General features: G+C 39.0%; 1 protein-coding gene across 3 annotated transcripts; it reads left to right on the top strand.

Moving 5' to 3' along the window:
• The first annotated feature begins 2,451 nt into the window (after positions 1-2,451).
• Positions 2,452-22,471, top strand: LOC103457620 (E3 ubiquitin-protein ligase RNF19A). 3 transcript variants are annotated; one of them, XM_008397909.2, is made up of 10 exons: positions 2,452-2,649; positions 8,269-8,822; positions 9,790-10,280; positions 13,078-13,283; positions 14,051-14,198; positions 17,886-18,048; positions 18,314-18,428; positions 20,299-20,430; positions 20,588-20,858; positions 20,949-22,471. In XM_008397909.2, the coding sequence occupies exons 2-10, from the start codon at positions 8,670-8,672 to the stop codon at positions 21,214-21,216; spliced, it is 1,947 nt and encodes a 648-aa protein (XP_008396131.1). In that variant the 5' UTR covers positions 2,452-2,649; positions 8,269-8,669; the 3' UTR covers positions 21,217-22,471. The 3 variants fall into 3 exon arrangements, with proteins under 3 accessions (XP_008396131.1, XP_008396132.1, XP_008396129.1); XM_008397910.2 differs by having other exon boundaries at positions 2,453-2,649; positions 20,609-20,858; positions 20,946-22,471; XM_008397907.2 differs by having other exon boundaries at positions 2,454-2,649; positions 20,946-22,471.
• The last annotated feature ends 1,085 nt before the right edge of the window (positions 22,472-23,556 follow it).

The following is a 23,556-nucleotide window of genomic DNA, read 5'->3' as shown; positions in this document are numbered from 1 at the left end:
ATAGTTTATTCTTCAGTTCTTAACCTGAAATAGGTTAAGAACTGAAATAGTAATTTTCGTACCTTCTGCCAACGTGAAAAATAAGATGGTAAATCTATTAGAGTAATACATTAGTCCAGACAAAAATCTCATAATTCTACTTATATACATTTAACACCCTTAATCCATATTACCCATCATCAAATTTAGAGTGCATTTTATGTGCATTTATTTGTCTCAAACTTTTTCATATTTTGTCATATTACAATTAGCAATTTCAATAATATTTCTATGTGTTCCTGTTGAAGTTGAGCATCTTTACGGCATAATGCAGCTACCATAATGTTTTACTTTGGGGGTGATGTAGAATATGTGTTTAATATGTGATTTTTAAAATGTTCTATACTAAACATTTGTAGAACGTGGTACTCATCCTCCCTGAGTCAAAAGCTTTAGAAATCTACTTTTAACTGCAATTACAACTCTCAATCTTCTCGTCTTGATAATTCCCTACCAACTTTACACAACTGCAGACTAATATTTGTACACTTTATTTGTAAAACAAGGACCAGGTCTTATAGAAACGTTAATATTTAAGTCGAATTGGACTTTAGTCTGAACTTTGACTAGGTCATTCTAACATGATTATGCTTTTACCTCAGTCATTCTATTTGACTTCTGGCTATAGTCAAACAGAATGACTATAGCCATTCTATTTGGCCAAAGAATGGCCAATAGAATAATAATAGCCGTATACTGGTAATTATTCAGGATGCAACTCCGCACATTTTCTCATTAATTCTCACTTTTCTCACTTTCTCTTTAACACGTAGCCTTGTAGCTCAAAAAGTTAGATTTTGTTCTTACCTGGCAAGTGCTTCGTCCTCACATTTGTTATGTTCGCTATGGTTACGTCTTTTATTTTGAAGGTTTGTGGTTCAAACCGGATGTTTTGATTTTCCTGGCGGCATGAATCTTGACTATTGTGCACCAACATTTTGTTTCCGATACTAAAAACATTCCCGACGGCTTTCCCCCAACATCTGTTTACTAATGTTAATATTTTGGTCAAATGAGATTAGGGGAATTTGTGAATGATATAATATATAGCACACATCGGGTAGGCAAACCTCAAAAATATAAACATATTATAGATTTAATTCTATTTAAACCTACTAAAGTGCAGCATATCAATGTCTTAAAGTTATGCAGTGAAGGTCAAAGGTCTTGCAAAGATGGCTTTACACTTGGAAAAAATTACTGTAAAAATAGATCTGTAAAATCACTTTTGTAAGTGTTTGTTTATAATTTTCAAAATAAGTAAATCAATTCTCAAATTAAATTATGTCTGGATTAAGTCACCTTGAAATTAGTTTGGTAATTATATTAATTAACAAACTATCTCAAGAACAACACACTAGACCTTTTTTTTATTTTTAACTTCTTTGAAAATTGTTCAATACAAAATAATTTAATACAAACATCTTGTAAGTCTTATGACTTGGAGTGTATTTGTAACATTGCTACTTTGCTGTTTGTACTAAAATGCTCTTATTATAGATAGCATTGCAACAACTCCTGTTATCTGTGGTAGGTCAGAGACAAACACTACAGATAAAAAAAACTGAACAAGAGCTTATCAGCGAGACTTGAAAGTGGGGGGGGGGGGGGGGGGGGGGGGGGGGGGGGAGTGTAGAACACTGCAAGAACTTTGAACACATCGTCAACTGCAAAATGATCAAGTACTGACTAAATTTGGTCTGGTTTGAACAACTGAAGGATAGCAGGGGTGAAGGTTTATCAGAATTTGTAAAGAGTCTGTGTTTCTTAAAATTCTCAGCGTTAACATCCCCTTACTGGTAAGGGGAACTTAACTGACAAGCATAACCACACAAACCAGCTTAGAAGAGCCCATGTAATGCTATTTTGATGTGTGAAACATAGAGGAAGAGTTTGAGGTCATTCTGTAAAATGAGAAGTCATCTTGAGGTCCCTCTGCTGTAGCCTGTGGGCCCTAAGCAGTAGCTTACTTTGCTTATGCTTCTGACTCTGTAGGATAAGTAACACATCGAATATGTCTTTGTTTTTTTTACATTTTAATATATCTATTTATTTGTAATAAAACCATATTTTTTTCTTCCACTTCAGAACTGTGCTGTGCTGTGTTAGCCTAAGATAACATTTGAAAAGTTGGCAGTAATAAAACAAAAAATGTGAAAAGGCTCAAGGGGTGTCAAAACTTCAGCAATGCGGTTGCTATTTTTGGAACAGCAGGCATACAGCAGTCTGTGGGGTTCAGAGCGTTTTGTTATGGGGCCGGTGTGGGAATTATAAATAGGGGATCCTGGGATTCTGCGTCACTTTTCAGGCTGCTGTCACTGCAGTGTGCAAAAGCCACCGGGGTTGCCACCGCTAGACTGGCTCGAAGACACCCTCTCCTTCTCGGGCTGACCACCGTACCCGCCCCCCCCTCCGTCCCCTTACCCCCTCCACTCTGCAGCTTTGTCCATCCCATGATCCGCTCTTTGTGCGGCAGCAAAGAGGAGGAGACGGTATCTGTGCTACTGTTCGCTCCTGGATGGGGAGGAGCCAGTTGTGGATCGTGTACGCTGCATAAGAGAAAGACGCGCTGCATAGGGGGGGAGATAAAAAAATAAAAAAATAAAAAAGGTAAGAAAACGCCATTTTTACGCAATGGAAATGATTTAAGTTTGATCCGCTGCGGAGGATATCATTAGGATGCGCAATCGGACGGGTTTGTTGTTGTTTTCTGCCGAGTCCATGTGGGTTGCAATGGAGGTAGAGGTGAATGCGACTGTGCATCGCCTGTTAAACATGCCACTCCCTGCAACAGCACGCTGATGCGCTGGACAAACCCCTTCGTAAATCATTCAAAAAAATTTTTTTTATAAAACAGGACAATAACTTTGAAATACGCGAGGAGGCTCTGAAGGGCTGATTTTTGTCGGTGTGCTATTATAACTCATTGTATCTAAAGCTGCACGTCCTGTATAGCCTTCTGCTCACATAGGCCTGGTTAAAGAGAATTTTGGACATAAATTGTATAATTAAATATATCAAAAAGTTTGGAAGGACTGCCGCCCTTTTTGTACATTTTCATAATTCAAAACACATTAATAATAGGCAGTATTTCAACATAATTTCTTGGAAATGGTTACTTAATAGCTTCCAAAGCAACATATAACTACAGGCTTTCAGAGTGGAGCTGTGTGTTTTGGTCAGGAATTCCTCTGGAAGCATGCGTGTGTGTGTGTGTGTGTGTGTGTGTGTGTGTGTGTGTGTGTGTGTGTGTGTGTGTGTGTAGGCTGAGGTCATTCTCATGCTTCTAAAACCCGCATTGCTGCTGTGGGCATCTGTCCAGCGCACAGATATTTTTAAATGCCAACGGGTTTCCCTCTTCTGAGGCTGCAAACATGGCCCTCAGATTCAAAAGCAACTTCGTCATTAACAGGTGTCAAAATGGACGAAAGAAAAGAAAAGAAAAAAAAGCTGCTGTAAAGAGAGGAGGTCAAGAGAAAAGCCAGAAAACTGTTTCTTTTCCCTTTGAAGGGGTGGCAGGGATTTCTGAGGAGGACGAGCAGCTTCGGGGCAGAATTCAGATTGTGTAACAATCCCATCTGTCATTGTCCTTTTTCAGCACTCGCAATAACATATGTTCTGTGCATTTAGTATTCAGAGTTGTGCAATTTAGAAACCTTATTTCCACAAGCCCCTATGAGAATTTTGCTGTAAGCATTTTACATTATGCATGACCTGAAATGGCATCCTGCTTACACAGATGCAGGTGTTTTCACCCTCTTGCACTTCAATATATTGTTTTAAGTTAGTCTGTGTTCTTTTGCTTCTACCATCCAATTCTTATAAGTAGTAAAAGTATGAGAAGCTTAACAATTAGAACAGGTTTGAGGAACAAGACAAATAAAACAGTGGAGTTCTTTTTAAACAATGCTTCGTTTTTACTCTTTAGAATCTTTGGAGTTTTTTTTTTTTAGTCCTTTAGTCTTTACTTAATGAGTGACTTGCAGCTGCATTAGATGTCAATCAGGTGATTTTAATGGAACGTTCATTTCTTCCACTTCCCCAAAGGCATTGTCTCTCTTGTGTTAAAAGAAAGTTGCTTTTGTATGAAATTGTCCGATTTTTTTCTTTACATATGAAAACATTTGCTCTTTCGTTTTTTTTTTCTTTCTGTTTTTGCCTGTAATGTTTTCTGATGAATCATGTCCGAGTCTGTGCTGCCTGTTCCGAAACGACATACTGAATCATATCCAAGAATACAGTATGACTACAAGCTGCTCTTTTATGTTGTGTAATGATGTGAAAAAGTAAAACTTTTTTTTTTTATATAGAGCACCTTTCAAGATAAAAATCGCAAAGTGCTTCAACACGCAGGAAATGAAATAAAAGTTCACAAAGCAAAATTAAACAAAAGCAGATAAAAAAAAAGAAGTATTTGTCTGGTCTCCAAAGGAAGTTAGTTCCAAAGTTTTAGTTCTTTTCTGAGTTACTCTAGTTTTTATGCTTCTTGTGTCTAGTCATTTTTCTTTTATTAGTTTAAAGTAAAATATAAGTTACATTGTCGCATTTATCAATTTAGCCTGTCTTAATGAAGAGTAAGTAAACTATGAAGTTAGCTGCCGAAATGAGCAAAGGCAGCTCAAAACATAGACTGTCGATGATTAGGATGATTAGGTGTCTCTGAGTCAGGTTTGTTCGACAGAAATCAACTAGAGATGGCAGAAAGAAGAGGCTAGTAAAATACACTAAAATTCCACCGATTTACAAACTGAACTGGTCATTACGATGCAGTCAAAACCTGCAGAAATCTTGATATGTGAATGCATTATGAGCCTAGATTAATTTGAATCTTAATCAGTGTGTTTACCAGGAGTTATGTTTCTTTCTTTTCCCTCTTTTCTATTCATATGTCTCTTAACTTTGGCTAGCAAAGCCTTTAGTCCGAGCAACATCAGGAACAGGTAAAGAAAATGTTTCCGTAAAAGGGGAATTTTACCCCAGAAAATTGGCTCAGAATGACTTTTTAAAGAACGTTTTTGAAATACATTTCAAAAACTGATAATTCTTTGAATCAGTAAGTAAAGTAATTTACTTGCTGATAATTTACTTTATCAGCGAGTACATTTGATGTAGCACTTTTAAAACATATTTTTCAGCATACGATGGAAACAGTAAATATGGAAAAGCAAAAAGAGTTTTGGCTTCGACGTTTTTGGACCTTATTTTCTCTGCCAACCCTCCCAGTCACAGCTGCTGAGAGAAATGTGAAGCAAGTGTGCCAATCAATGCTTTTTAAAATTTTTGTTTTGTTTTGTTTTTCTTCTTCTTCTCCCTCCCCACTAATACTGCAATTCCTGCTGATAGTAACATTAATGAGAGGAACATAAAAACTTCTAAAAGTGTTGGGGCTAGAAGAACATCTGGAGCAGGAAAACCCATTATGACTGCGTCTCCCTCCATGAGAGTAACTCAACACGGTTCCGGGCCCCAACACGTTTGATTTATGTTCAAAATATTCTAGGTTTAGGCACAACTAACGTACTATTATGTTTCGGAAAACATTAACTATAAAAGTTTTTGTGCCACAGATGTTCTGAGATTATAAGAGATGAAGGAATGTGGTGAGTGACCCCCCCCCCCCCCCCAAACAAAAACCTTAGGAAAAAGAATTAGATTTTAAAACCTGGAACACATTTGCACTGAAGCACAGAGACTTGCTTGCAGAGCGCTAAGTGTGATTGTCTAAACAGATGTAGGAATGGCTCCTAACCATTCAAGGTAAAGGAAAACCATTTATCCACAGTTGGGCTCTGCTCCTCTGTCTGAGCTGCATCCCTGTTTCTGCTGTTAATGCTGCTTCCCTCAGCTGTCTGAGGAATGGCTCACAGAAGGCAGGGATTTTTGTTTTTACATTTTTTATTGTCTGTTCAAAATAAATAGATAAATCTTATAACAGCTTGCTTGTTCTGCCCCGTCATCTGGTTAATAACACTTTGAGAAATCGCACCGATACCTGGAAGATGATCATGTCAGCAGTGACATGGGACATTGCTAGAGTTTATACCTGAACCTAAAATACAATGATTTTAGGTTCAGGATCTTCTATATATATATATATATATATATATATATATATATATATATATATATATATATATATTCTGTGACAGTTCCCAAATTTCCTGAATATAGTGATGTGATCTTGAGAGATGATGACTAAAATTTACAACATACAGTTACAGTTCTTAGTAAAAGTTCAAATTGATTAAGTATTTGAAAAGATCTGATTTCCAGCTCATGTTGGCACATTTTGTATCAGTATCAGACATTTCTCAAATAACTATAGTTCAAATCTGCTCGTTTGCATACCATTAAGTAAATTACTCTCTTGCTTCTTGCAAGTGCAAAATGCGTCTGACACAGCTTTGCTGAGAAGGGCACATAGATACAACAGAAAACATTTCTGATCAAATATTTGGAAGATTAAAATGACAATAATTTCAATAATATAGACCCAGAAACTTAAGTCACAATGTGTTAACAGAACTACACTCAGTGCTCTTCCTGGTTCATCATGTGTTCGTTGCTGTGTGGTCATTGGTCAGATAGTATTTCCAGATGTCGGAAAAACATGCATCTAAAATATCGGCACTTAACCATCTGTTTATGGTGCCAACTTTAAGGGAGCAACTCAAAATTATATGTACAATGATGCGCTTCTCCAGGAAGAGCCTGCTGTTTATGGTGATTTTTTAGCTTATCCACAGCACTGCTACGGAAATACATGTCTAATCTCAGTCGCATTCAGTATCGCGGTAAAACATCAGAACACCTAAAGCAACAGCTTTCCAAAAAGTTTTGATGTAAACATTTTTTCCTTGAAGATCCAAGATTTGTACTTCACCTCAATTACGGAATCACACAACATGACATAATAGACCTTGAAATAGGTGATAACCTTTAATTATCTCAGATTTCGTGGCTTATTCCATTGTCCGGTCCAACGCGGTGCCATGGCGACAGCCATTTTAATTGGTCCGGAGTTTTGTGAATCACATCATTCTCTCTTTGCTCTTTGGGCCTGATTATAAAAGCTCACTGCTGCCTGATGGAGAGAGCGAGCTTTCTTGGCCAGCTCTGCTGCCTTGTCTCTGCTCTGTCGTCTCTCAGTGCTCTCTGTCAGCTGGTCTGAGCTCTCGTCCGTCTGCTACGTGTGTCTCATTGGCCGTGACCTTATTTCGCAAGTCTTGAGACATAATGATGGGTAGATCATAGTGCGGTGATCCCAAAAACAAAGTACTTCAGCTTGAATTGCAGACTTTTCTGGTATTTTTCTCTATTGTTATCCCACGGGTTATTTGTTGGCTGGTTAGGCCTCGGCTTGTTTACATAAGACTGTCTGCAGCTCTAAAGAAAAAGGGTTGTATCCTTCCTTTATTTTGTTGACCAACAACAACAACATGGAGCTCTACGGCAATCTGTTCTCCATGCTGCGGAGGAAAATTCTGATTATTCCTGCAGTTTCTCTGGCATCTCGTTAAAGCGTCTTTTAAAGAGCAGAATTGATGTGACAGAAACTTGGGAACCGTGACCTTGCTATATTCCTTATAATCAGTCACCCGAGACCAAGAGATTTAGAGTTTTGGTGAGAAGAAAACTATCACCGCGGTCACATTTTTTTTCCACGGAGACCTTCTGGGATGGTTTTGTGAAGCAAACACATCGTGTTGAGCGTCCCCTGGATCCACTTCCAGCCCATTCGTCTGCAGAGCAGATGTAACATCTTTGTGGAAAGCTCCTCTGATTTACAGCCTTCGGATTTGTTCTGGTCAGTAATGACTAGTTTAGTCCGGCTTCACAATGTGCAGTTTATGTTTTGGCAGACAAGCTATCTGGCTTTTCATCGTTTGCCTTTGTGTTTCTTAGGCGCTCTTCTGGATGACTTTTGTTTCATATTGTGGTTTAGATCATCATCATTTCGCAATGTTTCAGAGTGTGATGGGGGGTTTGCACTACCGTTGCCCATTAGTTTCAGTAGTATAAATTGACATACATAAACAACTTGCAGTACAGACTGAGAAAGTCTTAAAAAAGGACTTGAGCAATAAAAAATGAGTATGAAGTTGCATAAACCTAAGAAATGTTCTTTAATTCTAAATTAACTCAGTGATACTGAAATGTGATGTGCTGTGCAGATGATGCTCTCACTTCAGATTTGTTTTCATGCTACTTGTATTTTTCTTTCTGCAGGGAAAAGGACTGTCGATGCTCCAAAGGAGACCTCAGCTCGAGGTGGTGGACAGTTGAGGGCTAATTTTAACCATGTGAATTTCAGTTCAGGAGGAAGCGCAGAGGAGGAAACATAAACCACATGATCAGCCCTCTGAAAAAGCACCAAATTAGCAATGTTCCCCTCAGGCAGGGATTACCTCCTCTTCAGTCTCTCGCTCTCCATCTCCCCCGCTCCTCTTTGCTCAAATAGCAAAATAGCTGTCCAGCTCCAAGACTCTGATCCGTGAGAGCTCTCACTGCTCATCTGCCCACACGCAGATTAAACAAAAGGCGCGCTGCCGCTTTCCCGTCCCGCACCCTGCTCATGGTTGTAGGTCTGCTATCCTCAGCTGCTGCCGCTCCCGCTCAAGGCCCGAAACATGAAGAGGCCCAAGCAACAGACCGGGCCTTTGAGCTTCCTCAACTTTTTCAGCCGCAAGCCCAAATCGGAGCCGAAGCCTGAGAGGTCTGCGGAGCCCTGGCCGAAAGAAGAGGTGTCTATAACTCTGACTCCGAGCACGCACCCAGAGCAGGTGAGGCTGGAGCATCTGAAAAATGTCTGCGGCGTTTATAAATATTTATTTAAGCCGGGAACACATTTTTGCTTTTTGTTCAATGCATCTTCTTCAGATTAAAAAAAAAAAATCACTTTGGAGGCCTGGATGAAAGAAGAAAGAAGAAACAGTTATTGAAAAAGAAAAAGAATAAATAAGAAGTTATGTTTTTAGTTGCCATCTACAGGAAATAGTGTTTGGATGCCATTCTTCAGCAGGGACAGGGAGTTTGGTTAGAAGCAATGGGAAAGAGGGTGGACATCCTGATTGAAAATCCATTGGAGTCTAGAGGAGTACAACAAAATGGTTTAGATCAGCACATATTCTTGTGGTAGAATGGCCGAGTCAAAGTCCAGATCTGAATACAATTGAGAATGTGTGGCAAAACCTGAACATTCAAGGAAGTCTCCATCCAGTGCGACTAATGTGTTTTTGTAAAGAAGAATAGGTATTCTTCTTCTAATTTAGGTTTTCAGTTAAAAAAAATGTCCTTCCATTTCACAATTATGCTATCCTATGTGTTCATCTAACACATAAAACGTGCAATTTATGTTGACAACATTTGAAAAAGTGCAAAGTATAAGAGTAATTCTGCAAATCACTGTGGGGAAGATGTTTAAATACCAAGTCTAGAGCTCAAATCTTTGGATTTATTATCAGGTTTATTTAATTCTCATCCAGGTAATTCGCAAACCAATTAGGATGTTTGTTTTATTATCTGGCCCCTCAGTGACCTCATCCATTTTCTGGTGCTTACCATGGATAGTGTCCAAGGGCAACTGCCAAAACAGATCCCTAGACTAGTAATTAGTTGGAAATTTCTAGAAATGATGTTGCCAAGGAACAGTAAATCGAACATGCATTCAGTAACAGCACAAACAATAAGTACACTGCCTTTGGAACGCGTGGTTAGATTTGTAGGTAAAATTCTTTATCCTTTTCTCAGGACATCAGCCTCACGGCAGTAGATGCTGGAAAATCAGGAGCTTCTTTAGCAGAGGGAGCAGAAGAATCAAGTTTGCAAGCTGCAGCAGAGGCGGGAAAGGCCAGCACCGCCACAGAGGCGTGTGGGGGCGGGGCCAGCAGCGGCTCCACCGGCGTCCTCTCCCTGTCCTCGTCCAGCCAGGAGCAGCTGCTGGATGAACACCTGGAGGAGTGTCCGCTGTGCCTGCTCAGCCAGCCGCGCTTCCACTTCCCGCGCCTCAGCTCCTGTTCGCATCGGGCGTGCTCCGACTGCCTCCGCCAGTACCTCCGCATCGAGATATCCGAGAGCAGGGTGAGCATCGCGTGCCCGCAGTGCCCTGAAGCTCTGGCGCCGCTGGATGTCCGCGCCATCCTGGATGACCGGGCACTGCTGGAGAGATTCGAGGAGTTCCAGTTGAGGCGCTTTTTGGCCGCTGACCCAGATACGCGCTGGTGCCCGGCACCTGACTGCAGGTGAGAGCAGAGGCCTGACGATCATCACATCAATAATCTCTGAAAAGCAACCAAGTGCACACCATGTGCAACTATATTTACATACAGAATTTAAGTATTGGATTTGATGAGAGTCTAGTTTTACAGTACAAGAGAACCCTAAAATAAAAACCTAAAAGGAGCAAAACACACAAAAACATTTTAAAGTACATCTAATCAAACAAAACAAAAACAAAAAATGGCATTGACCTTTGCCACACCTGGACTGGAAGCCAACCACATCATTCTGTTTTTTCATAATTCATTGATTAAACAGCTGAAACTCAGCAATCAATTTTTTCTTCTTCATATATTTCTGTATGTAGAATTCGGAAATGGAAAAGAAGTAGGAGTTTGTTTATGAATGTGATTTGCTATAATTTTCTTGTCCTGATTAACTCATAAAGCTCAAAAATAGTGCATGTGGAGAACCTAAAACAAAAAACTGTAAGAATTTTTTAACAACTCTGATCAAACTTATATAAATATTCTACCCTGGCTCCCATAGGAGGCATGAAGCTCAGCGAAAACTTCATGCAGAGAGGAATTGTTGATTGGACTTTTATTTTTTTTTTTTACCTCAATGAGGACATATTTAACAGAGCGCATCACTAGTTGATCTGATTTAACTCTTATCTTTGCAGCTGTTTGAAGGAACCACTGACACTGATCTATTGCTGTGCAGCCTTAATAAGAATAGATGGGTAACAAGATAGGTCCATACCCAGGAGTCAGAAGCACAGAAGCACAGAAGCACTTGGGGCTCAGGACTACCACAGGCCTCAGCGCCTGGCTTTGATGAATGAATGAATGGGGAAAAATAATCAATGAACCTGAAGTATGTGATGCAGTAAACTACACACAAGACACAGCCGAAAATGCATTTTTATACAAAAACACTGGTTACAATATATCACTGTTTATTAGCCTCTCACAATGTGTTTATATTTTGTTTCAAAGCACCCCCATTTTATTAAGAATTTTTTTTTTTTTTTTTTTTTACAAATTAGGTTCCCAGCATTCTCCAGGTCCTCCAATGTTTCCCGCTGAACATTAAAAAATATTTTTGGTTTTTATTCATACCACTGTATACGTTTCATCATTTTTGGGGTTAATCCGCCTGAAGGTCTATAAATCTTTCAGTTACAAACAATGGATCTGCACAGTGGGGTTTCCACACATAATGACAGCTTGAGGCAGCCCATGCTATAGGAAAATATGTGTCACATTGACAGGCTGCTATTTAAAGAATGCCTAAAGAAAAAGTGAAACAGGCAATTTCGGTATTGCATAAAGTGAATATATTCACATTGTTTGACAGAATAATAGACATCTAAGAACGAAAAGATAAGCATTTAATTATTTATATAAGTACACATCTAGGAAAATCAGTTACTTGTGTAATAATCAATGGATATGTAGGCTGAACATTCTGCTGAATAGATCTCTGGAAAACCATACATATACATACAGAACATTTTTTAAATACCAGAAGAAACCATGATGCCAGAAATAATCAGAAAAGGAAAAATACTATCTGACTAACTCACTAACTGTTAAGAATGATATAAATATAAAGCAGTCTTTTTAAAGAATAGTGATTTATAGTTCAATTTTAAGTTAATTTTATGACCTACGATCCATGTTTTAGCATTTTATTTTTTGTTTGTGCAGATTTTTTTTGTTGAAAGCCTGGTACTGCTTTGGTGGGTTTTGTGATTACCACCTCACAGAAATTACAAATGTATCAAAACATAGACATATATATCTATATATTTTTTTCCTATGAACTAAACCTTCATTTTTGTAAAAACTCTTTGCATCTTTTAAGATATGCAAATCCTCAACTACCTCACAGACTCTTATACAGCTGTTCACCGTCAGCTTTGTTCAAACTGTTTTTTGTAGCTTAAGGAGACAATATGCAATTAATGTTGCTACAGATCAAGATTATATTTCATGTACTTCCCTGGAAATTAACTGCATCTGTCCCTTGAGTTGCTATGAAACCATCTCCACTTGAATCTGTGTTTTTCAGATGTTAAAATGCCCCATATATTGAAAATATGACCAACTAAAATAAATAAATAAATAAATAAATAAAAATAATAAATTGATTGATTAACATTCTCAGATGGATTTCTTAATTTATAGGTGCCATGGCATGTAAGGTACAACTGCTATTACAAGGTGTGTTATGCTTAATTTAGATGAATTCTGTGTTTTCTTAAATATACTGATTTCATTTAGAGCATGAGCTAGTTGATTGATTTTCACTTTATTCAACCATGCAAGCGGCGTCAGCTTGCATGGCAACGCATAAAAGATTGCTCTTAGATCCAGGTAATCCAGAAACTGCTGGTTTGTTTGATGACGGTGATATCTGGATACATTTTATGCATGCAGCTAAGACTTAAAATCCATTCAGACTGAGTTTGATACCAAAGTAGGATTATTGCAGGAGTGCAATTATCCTCTTTTGTGTGTGTGTGGCCTCCAACTGTTTGATCCAGTCAAACTGGAATACATCACAGAGCTGAAAATGCCAGCAGGATAAAAAAAAAACAAAAAAAAAACGTTTGGCTTTCAAATTGCTCACATTCCCCAGCATTTGATCCATGATCACATACTCTTTTAAACACTCTTACTTATCTTCTCATAAAACATCAAATTCCTCCACAACTTCTTTGAGCCTTTGAGCTTAACATCAACAACGTTAGGGCAACAAAATGAGACACGTAGAGCTGGCATTAAATTGCGTCCCTTTTCTGAATTACAGCTACGCGGTCATAGCTTACGGCTGCGCAGAGTGTCCCAAGCTGAGTTGCGGCCGTGAGGGATGCGACACGGAGTTCTGCTACCACTGTCGACAGCTGTGGCACCCCAACCAGACGTGCGACCAGGCGCGGCGTCAGCGTGCCCGCCACGCTTCAGGTGGAAATGATGCCTCTGCAATGTATGTCTTCAATGAAGAACCTGGAGGAGGTAAGCTTGGAAGCAGATTTTGACTGTTGAGTCCTTGGTTTGGAAAGGGTGGTAAGAATTTAAAGTTAGGATGTGCCCTCTTCAATTATCGGTTGCTCTGGCAATGATGAGTGAAAAGCTTCAAATGCTGACCCCCCCCCAAAAAAAATCACTGTGGTTCTTTTTCCACATTTCTGACTTTAGATTGAAAACAAAATCAGACCCATGGACCAACTTGTTTAGACACACTTATTTGGCACCTACTGTGGTAGATTACGTTCAGGTGGTGTCACAGTAATATAAAAGTCGTACGTCATCCTCATATGTGTCAGCTCTAAAATTCAGTAAAACCAAGACAGAAGTTTTTGATGCATCACTATTCAAAAAACCTTAAAGTAAATAAATAAAAACCTATTCCAGTAATGTGGGGTGATTGAAAATCTCTCTGGAAACCATTAAAGAATATTTATATTAAAAAATATTTATATTAAAAAAGGGGCACATTTTTTTTAACCTGCTTGATATAAATAGATAACAAACAGCTTGTAAAATATAATTTATTTCTAAATGTTATACACTTGTAGTGTCATAAAGTTGAACGGCACTTTAATTAACAGGCTTGTTTCCGCTGCAAAATAAATACGCACTGTAGCACAGGCAATTACATAAATGGCTTTTTCTTAAATTTGCTAGTTGCTTCATTGATAGATTAAGATACAAAGTGAATCTGTTTGCGGTCAGAAAGTAGCCGTGTCAAGTTCTTGTTGTCCGCATTTATTCTGTTACAGATGCAGAGGAGATAAAGGCATGTCCTCGCTGTGGCGCCTACATCATGAAGACTAATGATGGCAGCTGTAACCGCATGAACTGCACTGTGTGTGCCTGTCAGTTCTGCTGGCTGTGTATGCAGGAGATCACTGATGTGCACTACCTCAGGTATTTCCGCGTCGTCTCAGTACGGGGAACCACATGCAGCACATCGTAGGTCTAGCGCAGCAACAAATTATCACGTGTGCAGCTGATTTCAACGGGTCTTTAACACATCCCCCCCTCTGGTGAGGATATTTACATCACACCATTCCTAACAGCGCTTGAGAGTTGCACCAGCTTCTGCAGTCCGAGAAACAAATGTAAGAATTTGTGTTACCTGTCCATAATTTACTGTGCATATACAGAATATCTGATCAGTTGAAATGTTAAAAACTCCCCCCCGCCCACCAAGTGGATAGAAGACCTCATTTTGCTCTGGTGTTCAGATGAACTCTATATTGACTCACTATGTTTTTTTAGAGGACATCTGAAGCCAGGTGGTTGCACTAAGGTCATTTGTACAATACCTGTACTGGATTTATCTTTCTTAGTTATGCACTGCTTTCTGTCGGTCTGTCACATAAAATCCACATAAAATGCATTAAGATTTGTGGTTGTAGCGCATCAAAAACATGTACAAGTTCAAGGGGTCTGAGTTCTTTTGCAAAGTACACCAGGCAGAATCAATTTAATGGAAATGTCCCAGGAAAATACACCGACCCGATGGCTGCTTTTATCACTGCTACGTTTTATCTGCTTTGATGGTAGCTTCACACATTTGCGAGTCTTCATGGGCAATGCTGCATCCACTTTTTTTTTTTTGACAGATATAATCCAACGTTATGTTTTATTTATTTCCCAATTTTCTCCCAAACCATCCGAAACAATTATTATCTGACTAATTTACACTATGTTTGAATCTGTTTAAGATGATCTAATGCACGGAGAGAGCTCAGTGAAGTTCATAGCTGAAATATGGCTTCCGCTCTTTTATAATGTTTCACATTGTACAAATCCTTTGATTTACTACAAGTGCTGCATTAAATGAAGCTCTTCAGTGCTATGTAGTGTGCATTATAGGGACAGGGCTTTCAGACTGTATCAATTTGCCATTGTAAGGTACTCTACTATAACATTGGGAAGAGTAATTACATTAAATACCTCACAGTTTCTGTCACAGCAACATTATGAGGCTATTGAATTTGTTTCGTATAGTAGTCCACTTATTCATCAAAAACATCCCTTCTAGTAATTATAGAATCTCTCTCCTTCGCTTGTTAAGTGCAACTCAAACTCTAGCAGAACATGATGTGATTGTATTCTTTTCTTGAAGAATAATTTATGTAGACCATCATCATCATCACAACAAACAGATGTGTTTGGAAACATCCAGTTTATGCTGAAAAATTAAGCCTGTCAGCAACATTGTTTCAAAAAAAAAAAAAAAACAAAAGAAAAGGTGCATTGGTTTAAACTGAATTTTCCATTGATTTTTCAGTCCTGGAAAGAAGCTGCTGCTAGCTTCCCATCACTCAGCCTGCTTAATGCACCACCATATTTCCGTTGTGGTGGGGTCGATTTTAGCGTTACTGAGAAAACATGTGTGGGTGCTGTGTAATCTTTTCATCGGTGTTCAATTCTTTGACTTAGGGTGGCTGCATGTGTCAGCTCTTTTAGACGTGAAACACTTCCAGATATCCTCTTGCCCTTGTCCTTCTCCTCCTTACTTGTTTGTCTCTTGCATTGCAATTTGTGGGGGATCAGTTGCTGAGGACTTTGGATCAAGGAACCCCCCACCCCTGTTCCAGTAAAATATGAGTCTATTATCTGTTCTTATGAATGTTTTGTTTTATTAAAAAGCACTGTTTCATTGTCCATGTTTAGCGGAATATTCACGTGTATGTTGGAAGCTATTCGGACTGAGAGTGAAACAAGTTTGGACAGTGATCAGTTTCTAACAGGCGCTTAGGGCAGCCTCGGGTCTGAAGGGTCCTAAGTTTCGAAGAGGAAGAAGAAAGATGGCGAATGTAACCGTTAGAGTGTAACGCACGGATCGATGAACGTGTTTGTATGTTCAGAAAAAAGGAAGTAAAAGAAATTTACAACCACCGCATGTCTCGACACCACTTTTGTTCGAGTGTGCAACAAATTACAGTAAATGTTTTGCTGAAGGGTGCAGTCTTAAGGACCGCACAGTGAATCTGCTAGTTCAGTGCAACAGAGAACAATAATAATAGCTCACTATAATTCCCCAAAGTGACTTTTGCTGCTGAGAAACAATTAGACACTGCAAGAAATAGCCCTGAGGTGCAGTTTGTGCCCTTTATGTTGCCACCCCTGAACCTCCAAGCCAATTATTGCTTTAATTACGCAGAAAAGGATTAGTCAGTTAACAATTTCTCCATGTATGATTAGAGCACAAAACTAAAGCTGGATATTAGGCATTAGCACGATTTAGGCCAGTGTTGGGATCTCACCTTCAAAAGAACTGTGTTAAAAATAACCTAGTCTTTTCTCTAATAAAAACACTTTAACCAAAAGTTATATCACATGTTGAGATTTGCTCCCACCGTTGATAATTCTGGAAGACAAATAGATATAAAAAATGATTAATGGCTATATAAACACAGTGAATGAGTAATGGAGTATTGAAAAGAATGAGACATGCCGTCTAAGATATTATTAATTTGTTATTTGCTGTGATTTATTGTACTTGTTTTCGCAAGAATAAAACTTCAATAGGGCGTGTTTGTGATATTTTCAGTAAATTGATTGATTTAATACGTGTCCGTATGATTGTGCACATCCTGGTTGTCTATTTTATGGAAAATGAACTAATCAACATAGTTTTGTGAATGTATGTTTTTTTTTTAATTTATTGTTGAACAAAACTAATATATTGGGGGAAAAAAACAACAGCAAAAACAGTCTAGGGATTTTGTTGACCTTTGTAGGGCTGCGGGATATAAGGAAACAAAAAAATCTGCAAATTTCTGCAGATTGGGATGGTTATACTAATTATGGTTAACCTCCATTTTGCTGCCACCTGCATTTCTTTGTCATTGCACCACTCTTCATGAATGCCAGCATCTAATTCTCTACAGTTTTGGATACTTTGTGAGCAGTAAAGGCAGTTAGAAACCATCAAACTGGCCATATATATTATTGATATCCAATGCGTGAATGTCTAAACACTTTAACAAGAGCGTCCTACCATGTTATGTCCAAGCTGTCCCTTACGATTGCCATATTGCACACACCAATATTGTAATGGTGACTGTGATTCAAAATATTGTGAAACGCTGCACTTTCTGGGCTAATCTTAACAGTTTTTAATATATTCATTGTTTATTTCTGGACCATAGATTTGCCAGCTGAGAGGTTCACATTGGCATCAATAGGTCACTGCTGATGTGACTATTAGAGTGCTCTGAAGTCTTCGGACCTGATAAAGCGCTGTACAAACGCAGGACCTTTACCATTCACTATTTGACAGATTAAGGGTCACTGATTTTTCTGGGAACTACTCTGGAGCCTCTAGATAGGATTGAGCAAACAGGGATGCTTCATAACAAGAAGAACATAATCGGAAGGTCTGAACATCCTGATCACAAGAGAGTAATACAACAAGAGTGTCCTCAGTCAGAGGCTCCTTCAGATCTGCTGAAGGACAGACCTCTACAGGAGATACACTGCAGTTGCCATCGATAATAAAAGATCTTAGATGGCTTGAGTTACAACATTTCATTTCCCTTGGGGATTAATAGAATATGTTTGAATTGAGCTGAATTGTGTGTGTCTTGTGTGTTTCAGTCCCTCAGGATGTACATTTTGGGGGAAGAAGCCATGGTCTCAAACTCGAAAAGTGCTATGGCAGGTGGGCATGTTGCTCGGAGCACCTGTGGTCATCTCCCTTATAGCAGGCATCGCCATCCCAGTCATCATAGTGGGTATACCAATCTACATGGGCCGTAAGGTAAGCAATAATGGCAAAGGCTATTTGTTGAGAGGCTATTTTGGAAAAATAAGAATTTAAGCAGTTGCTTAACAACTTATCATACACTTACTACATAACAGTGGTAGTTGAAGACAAGCTCAGACTGCTTTTCCGTTTGTCCTCTTTTGTATTCTGCTGGAGTTTGTTAGTGGATTTGGATAAGTGGTTGCCCAGATGGAGAACAACAAGAAGGAACAAATTAAATTTCCATGAGGCAATTTGTTTCTAATTTATTGCCTTCCAGGTCCATGGTCGTTGCAAGAAAAACAATATCTCAGGAAGTAAGCACTACTTAACTGTGGCAAGTGGGGTGATGATGTCCGTGTTTGTGTCGCCGGTCATAGCAGCTGTCACAGTGGGTAAGTAAAAATGCTTAAAGATAAGTATTACATTTTTTGGTGTTATTGAAATGGGCCAGTTGTATATACTGTTAAAAAATACTGTATTAAACCCTAAATCTGATAAGCTTAAACAAAATACTATTTTTTCTGTTTGTTTGGTTTTTCCACATCAACTATAAATTAAACAGTAGTCATCATCAGAATGTAGTCGATGTAAACCATCCATCCATCCATCCATCCATCCATCCATCCATCCATCCATCCATCCATCCATCCATCCATCCATTTTCTATACACCCTTGTCCCTTAGTAGGGTCAGGAGGGGTGCTGGTGCCTATCTCCAGCTAACGTTCCGGGCGAGAGGTGGGGTCGATGTAAACTAAACCATTTTTAATCCATACCCCAACTTCAAAATCAACAGCATAATAAAGTGGTTCATACCTGGATTTATTTGCAATCACAAATAAATCACATGACTACGACTATGTGAGCTGTATAAATTCTCACAAGCTGATGTTTAAATTATTTTCATATCTTCATAATAGTCTTTGCATTACAATGAGTGATCTTCCATTGCAACACATACTTAAAAAAAAAATGAAGCTGCACCAGCTTTCTACTCCTACTTCTGATCCTCTGTCTGCATCCCAGCTTCTGACTCCTTATGTTTTTCCATTAACACCTCTTGCATTTTGGGTTGTTGCTGCTGATCAACTTTTATTTTGCTCACAAAATGTGTTGTTGTTTTTACTTTGTGACTGAGACGCACTTAAAATCCAACACGTTCACTTCTTTCTCTCCTCTCTCTGTCTCTGAATTGTTTGGTTGGCTCGTTTGTTCTCCTACCCTGCTCTCACTCTCTTGCTGAGTCAATAGCAACCCAGTGTTCTGGCTGCGTTAATGATGTCCCTTTGTTTATTTGGAGCTCAGCTTTGTGTTCCCAAATTCCTATCGCACACGGCACTGAGTTGCATAATCAGGCAGCATGGTGAAGTTGCTGATCATCGCATTGAGGGGCCCCTGCTGAAAGCACTTTGTTGAAGGTTCTGAAAACAAGTGGGCACAAATCAAACATGCAAAAAGTAATTTGACATTTACGGTGTGATTCGCCTGGCGGTCCACCCGTCTTTTATTGCTGTGTCAAAGCTGTGTTAGTATTTTCTGCTAATCTATTAGCTGCAGTTTCATAAAACTGCATAAAGGATAAAGAAACAAAAAATAAATCTCCTTTAAGCTTCCAGTTTAGGATTAGAAAGGAATGGCTCCCTCTTCTGTTAGTTTTGTGTAGCTGTTTTAATTGTTGAAAATGATCAAAATAATTAAAAAAAAAGATATTACGCTTTTTTTTTCATCTTACACTAGGCAATGTTCAAGTCAAAGTTTATTATCAAATCTAAAATCAATTTATTCTGAGGAATGTTAACTTCCAATTTATCTTACTTTGCATTGTCACGTTGTCCTTGATGGAAGCTGGTTTGCATAGAATAAAAAAATAAACCTGTGTTACACTTCTACATTTTATAAAATTATAATTCTGTAAACAAAAATTACTTTATTTCACTTCTTATTTATACAGAATAACCTCGATGACACGAGCAAGACAGAACTGTCTCTTCTGTAAAATCACTTGGTAGATATGCAGAGACCTGCTTTTTGTATGAGTAAACCACAAAATTACTTTTTATTAGAATTATTTGGAAAACACTGGACAAAACATACAGAATCAAACAAGTTATCCATTATGAAAAAGTGTGGGAATTTAGGAAGCGTAAATGGGAAAACCATGCTGCCAATGTGTTGCACGATGTTCAGATTTTCTGACTTGATTGATAAACCTACTTTGATAATGCTTCACAAATTCAATGGCGCCTACTTTGTTGTCTTTCAGGTGTGGGAGTGCCGCTAATGCTGACGTATGTCTATGGGGTCGTTCCCATGTCGCTCTGTAGGAACGGCTGGTGCCGACCCCAGACTGACCCTCCTGAAACCAACAAGATACAGCTGGAGGACTTGGCAAGCTGTGAGTGCACAATGTTTCATAGTGCATAGTATATTCATGAATTGTAAAAAAAAAAAAAGAGTAAATTCTTCTAGAATTTTATGTGGAAGACCAACACAAAGTAGCACATAATTCCTTATTCCTGCCCCACCTGATTTAGTTTCAACTTCTCTTATAGATCTTCTATTCTCTCATGTAGTCACTGATCACTGGACGGGCCAGAACAACCCAGCCCTCAGTGACACCAGTGTCCAGGAAGTCAGAGTCAGTGTACAGGAAGTGGGCGTCCTACCGAGTACGAGCACTCTACTCCCAGACTTAGATAGATATGTGGGATTGGATGAAGCCACAAAACGCCATGGATACACCCAGCAGGACAGCCAGTCTGACTGCGAGGTCGCAAGTGTGCCTGACAGCAGACTAGATGAAACACAATTGCCTACTTTTAGGTAAGTATTGAGCATCTTCTGGTATTTTTCAATGCATCTGCAAACTAAAAATTTTTTATTTTACTTTTTTAAAATATGGATTTACAGCAGGGAAGGAACAAATATCGAAGTGTGCGTAGAAATTGAAACCCATCCAAGAGGAGGCCGCCAGTCCAGCTTAAGTAGCATGCTGTCAAGCCGAAGCCTGTCGGCTGAGTCTGTGGGACACTCCCAAGATTATCCTTGTGCCTCAGGACTGGACGAAAGGCGGGAAGCAGCAGGACACGGAGAGGACCTTCACAGACGAGAAAAACTCGGAAGGAAAGCACGAGGAATCGAAGAGACGTCCTTCCAAGTTATTGAAGCAGTCGATGTATGAGGTCCCTCACATGGAGATGTAAGAAGGTTTAATGAAAACAGACAAATCTGTGAGCTGACCCGTGTTTGGATGAACTAAGAATCCACAGCCGGGGCCATCTCCTGCTTTTTAAAGCCGTCCCTCCCACCAGATGCCTTCACGCTCCACGCCCCCCGAGGAAGTTGTGGGTTCAAACAGAGCAAATTTAAAAGATGAATGTGTTCAAGTTTATATAAGCATGAGACTGTGACATAGGAAGTAGTGCTACGAACTATAAAGAAGACAAGGAACGCATGACAGCTGACTTAGTTCAGAGTTCAGACTGTTTTTTTTTCCTTTTTTATCCTTACTATAAACAAACTACCTTTCATTCACTATTTTAAAACCTTTTCTTAAAGTCCTCACTTTATTTGGCTGTTCACTTGTAGACCTTACCTCACTACTTCCTCGCCCTTTACAACTAATTATACCACGAATGGCATGATTTATTTTACAAGAGGGGGGGAATCCGACAGCTATTGTCTCAGAAATCTAATTTATATGTTTGACAAGCCATGTTGCAGGAAAGGAAGAACTTTTTTTCAATCCGATCAAGTCCTCGGTCGCAGTTAAGACACGGCTCACAGATGAAATGGACGGCCTTTAACAGATGCATGCTGCAATTATTGAAACACTCTCTGTGCTTACAGTTCATTACTGGAATCGGACATGTTCTGCGACGTTAGTGCAGAACACGGGATGCCACAAAAACCAGGACTCACAACTCTAAGACATCCACCGTCTTCCAGGGAAGCAGCTGAGCACATTGACATTTTGCATTCTTTTAGTGCCGCGGTAAGCCTTTGAGAAGTTCAAGCTTTAGAAGACAGCGAGAGGGAGAGAGAGACGTGTTTGTAGTCTTTAAAAATGCTCACTTTAATGCAAAGCCACGCAGCAGAAACACCACAGTCTTAACTTTTTGCAGCTTGGTGGCTGTAGAAGCGGCAGCGTTTCCACAATAACCTACACAGATTCTCTGATACGCACCAGTTAGCATAGCTGCAGTAGTGCGCTGCCGAAAACAATATACTCCAGTCACCCTCAGAGGTCACCAGAACTACAACAGCGGCATGTCGAAACTGGAACCATCCCCTCCAGATGATTTGTGAGGAACACCTGACTTAAATGCACTGCTTAACTTCCAGGGTGTGAAATAATTCTGAAAGTGGTCTTGACATAAAAGCCTCTTCGGGGTTGTCGACAGAAACCGAATAAAGATCTCACCTTGAAGGATAAATGCTGTATGTGTGTGTTTCTTACAATGTTTTTTTATGTTTCTTTGGTGGAGTTGGGCTGCTTTGTGTTTCCTTATTGGGTCTTTTACACACCAACCAGGTGGCAGGTTTTGATGACTGGCAATCCTGGTTAACATTTATTTAAAACATAGTGGGAATTTGGCGTCATATGGCTGAAATGAGAACAGCACGGTGGTGCAGTTGTTAGCACTTTGACCTCACAGAAAGAAGGTCTTGGGTTTGGATTTATGTCTGCATCTTTTTTGTGTGGAGCTTGTTTGTTTTTCCCACACAAATGTGACTTTTACAATCATCCTGCTCTCATCTCCCCCATTTAAAACGTGTGTTGGGGAAACGGATCACTTTTAGGTGTAGGGTGTACATTTGAGTTTCTGTGAAATAGAGTGGAGACCTGTTCAGGGAGAAATGTTGCACAATTTTCTCACTTTAATTTTTAAATATTAAAACACATTAGAAAAGCACCAATGCTGAAATGCCAATGTACGAAGCCTGAGCATCTGACTATTACATCTGAGTGAACCGGCTTATGTGTGATTTAAATGTAGATAAAAGGATTTACCTGTCAATAAATAATTTGAGCTGATGGTGGACAACAAGAATCCAGTCATTAGAACAGTAGGTGCAACTATTTTAATGATTGCATCCTTATTTCTGTCTGTTTTTTTTTTGTTTTTTTGCTTTTAAATACTTTTCAGAAAAAAATCTAACATTTTCTGTGGTGGGGCATTTCTAAGGCATTTCATAAAAATAGCATCAAAGAAAAAAAGGCTCTTTTAGCTTTTAATTTCCAAACATAAACACATATTTTCAATTAATCATTTTCCCAGTATTTTAATTTTTTAAACTGTAAAGTAAGAGTAAACTGAATTTCTTTTTTCTTTTCAGTTAGTTTGCTGGATAACTGCCAGTTGGACGTTTTTATCGTTGCAAGCGGTTAAAGCAGTTTACTGAAACGTAAAGTTTATTTCTACATTTTCCGTGGAAATAAAATAATTTTAAAATAATAAAACCTATAAAGTCTAATAGGAAATATTTTTGTTCATAATGCAGAAAAATATTACCGTCA

Source organism: Poecilia reticulata, linkage group LG21 (genome assembly GCF_000633615.1).
Source record: "Poecilia reticulata strain Guanapo linkage group LG21, Guppy_female_1.0+MT, whole genome shotgun sequence".
NCBI lineage: Eukaryota > Metazoa > Chordata > Actinopteri > Cyprinodontiformes > Poeciliidae > Poecilia > Poecilia reticulata.
Note: the sequence above shows the minus strand (reverse complement) of the source record. Positions and strands in the feature narration are given on the sequence as shown.

Coding starts and splice junctions, on each gene's coding strand:
- LOC103457620 (XM_008397907.2), top strand. CDS start 8,670: ATGAAGAGGCCCAAGCAACAGACCGGGCCTTTGAGCTTCCTCAACTTT. Junction 13,284..14,050: donor CAATGAAGAACCTGGAGGAG/GTAAGCTTGGAA, acceptor ATTCTGTTACAG/ATGCAGAGGAGATAAAGGCA. Junction 14,199..17,885: donor ACTGATGTGCACTACCTCAG/GTATTTCCGCGT, acceptor TGTGTGTTTCAG/TCCCTCAGGATGTACATTTT.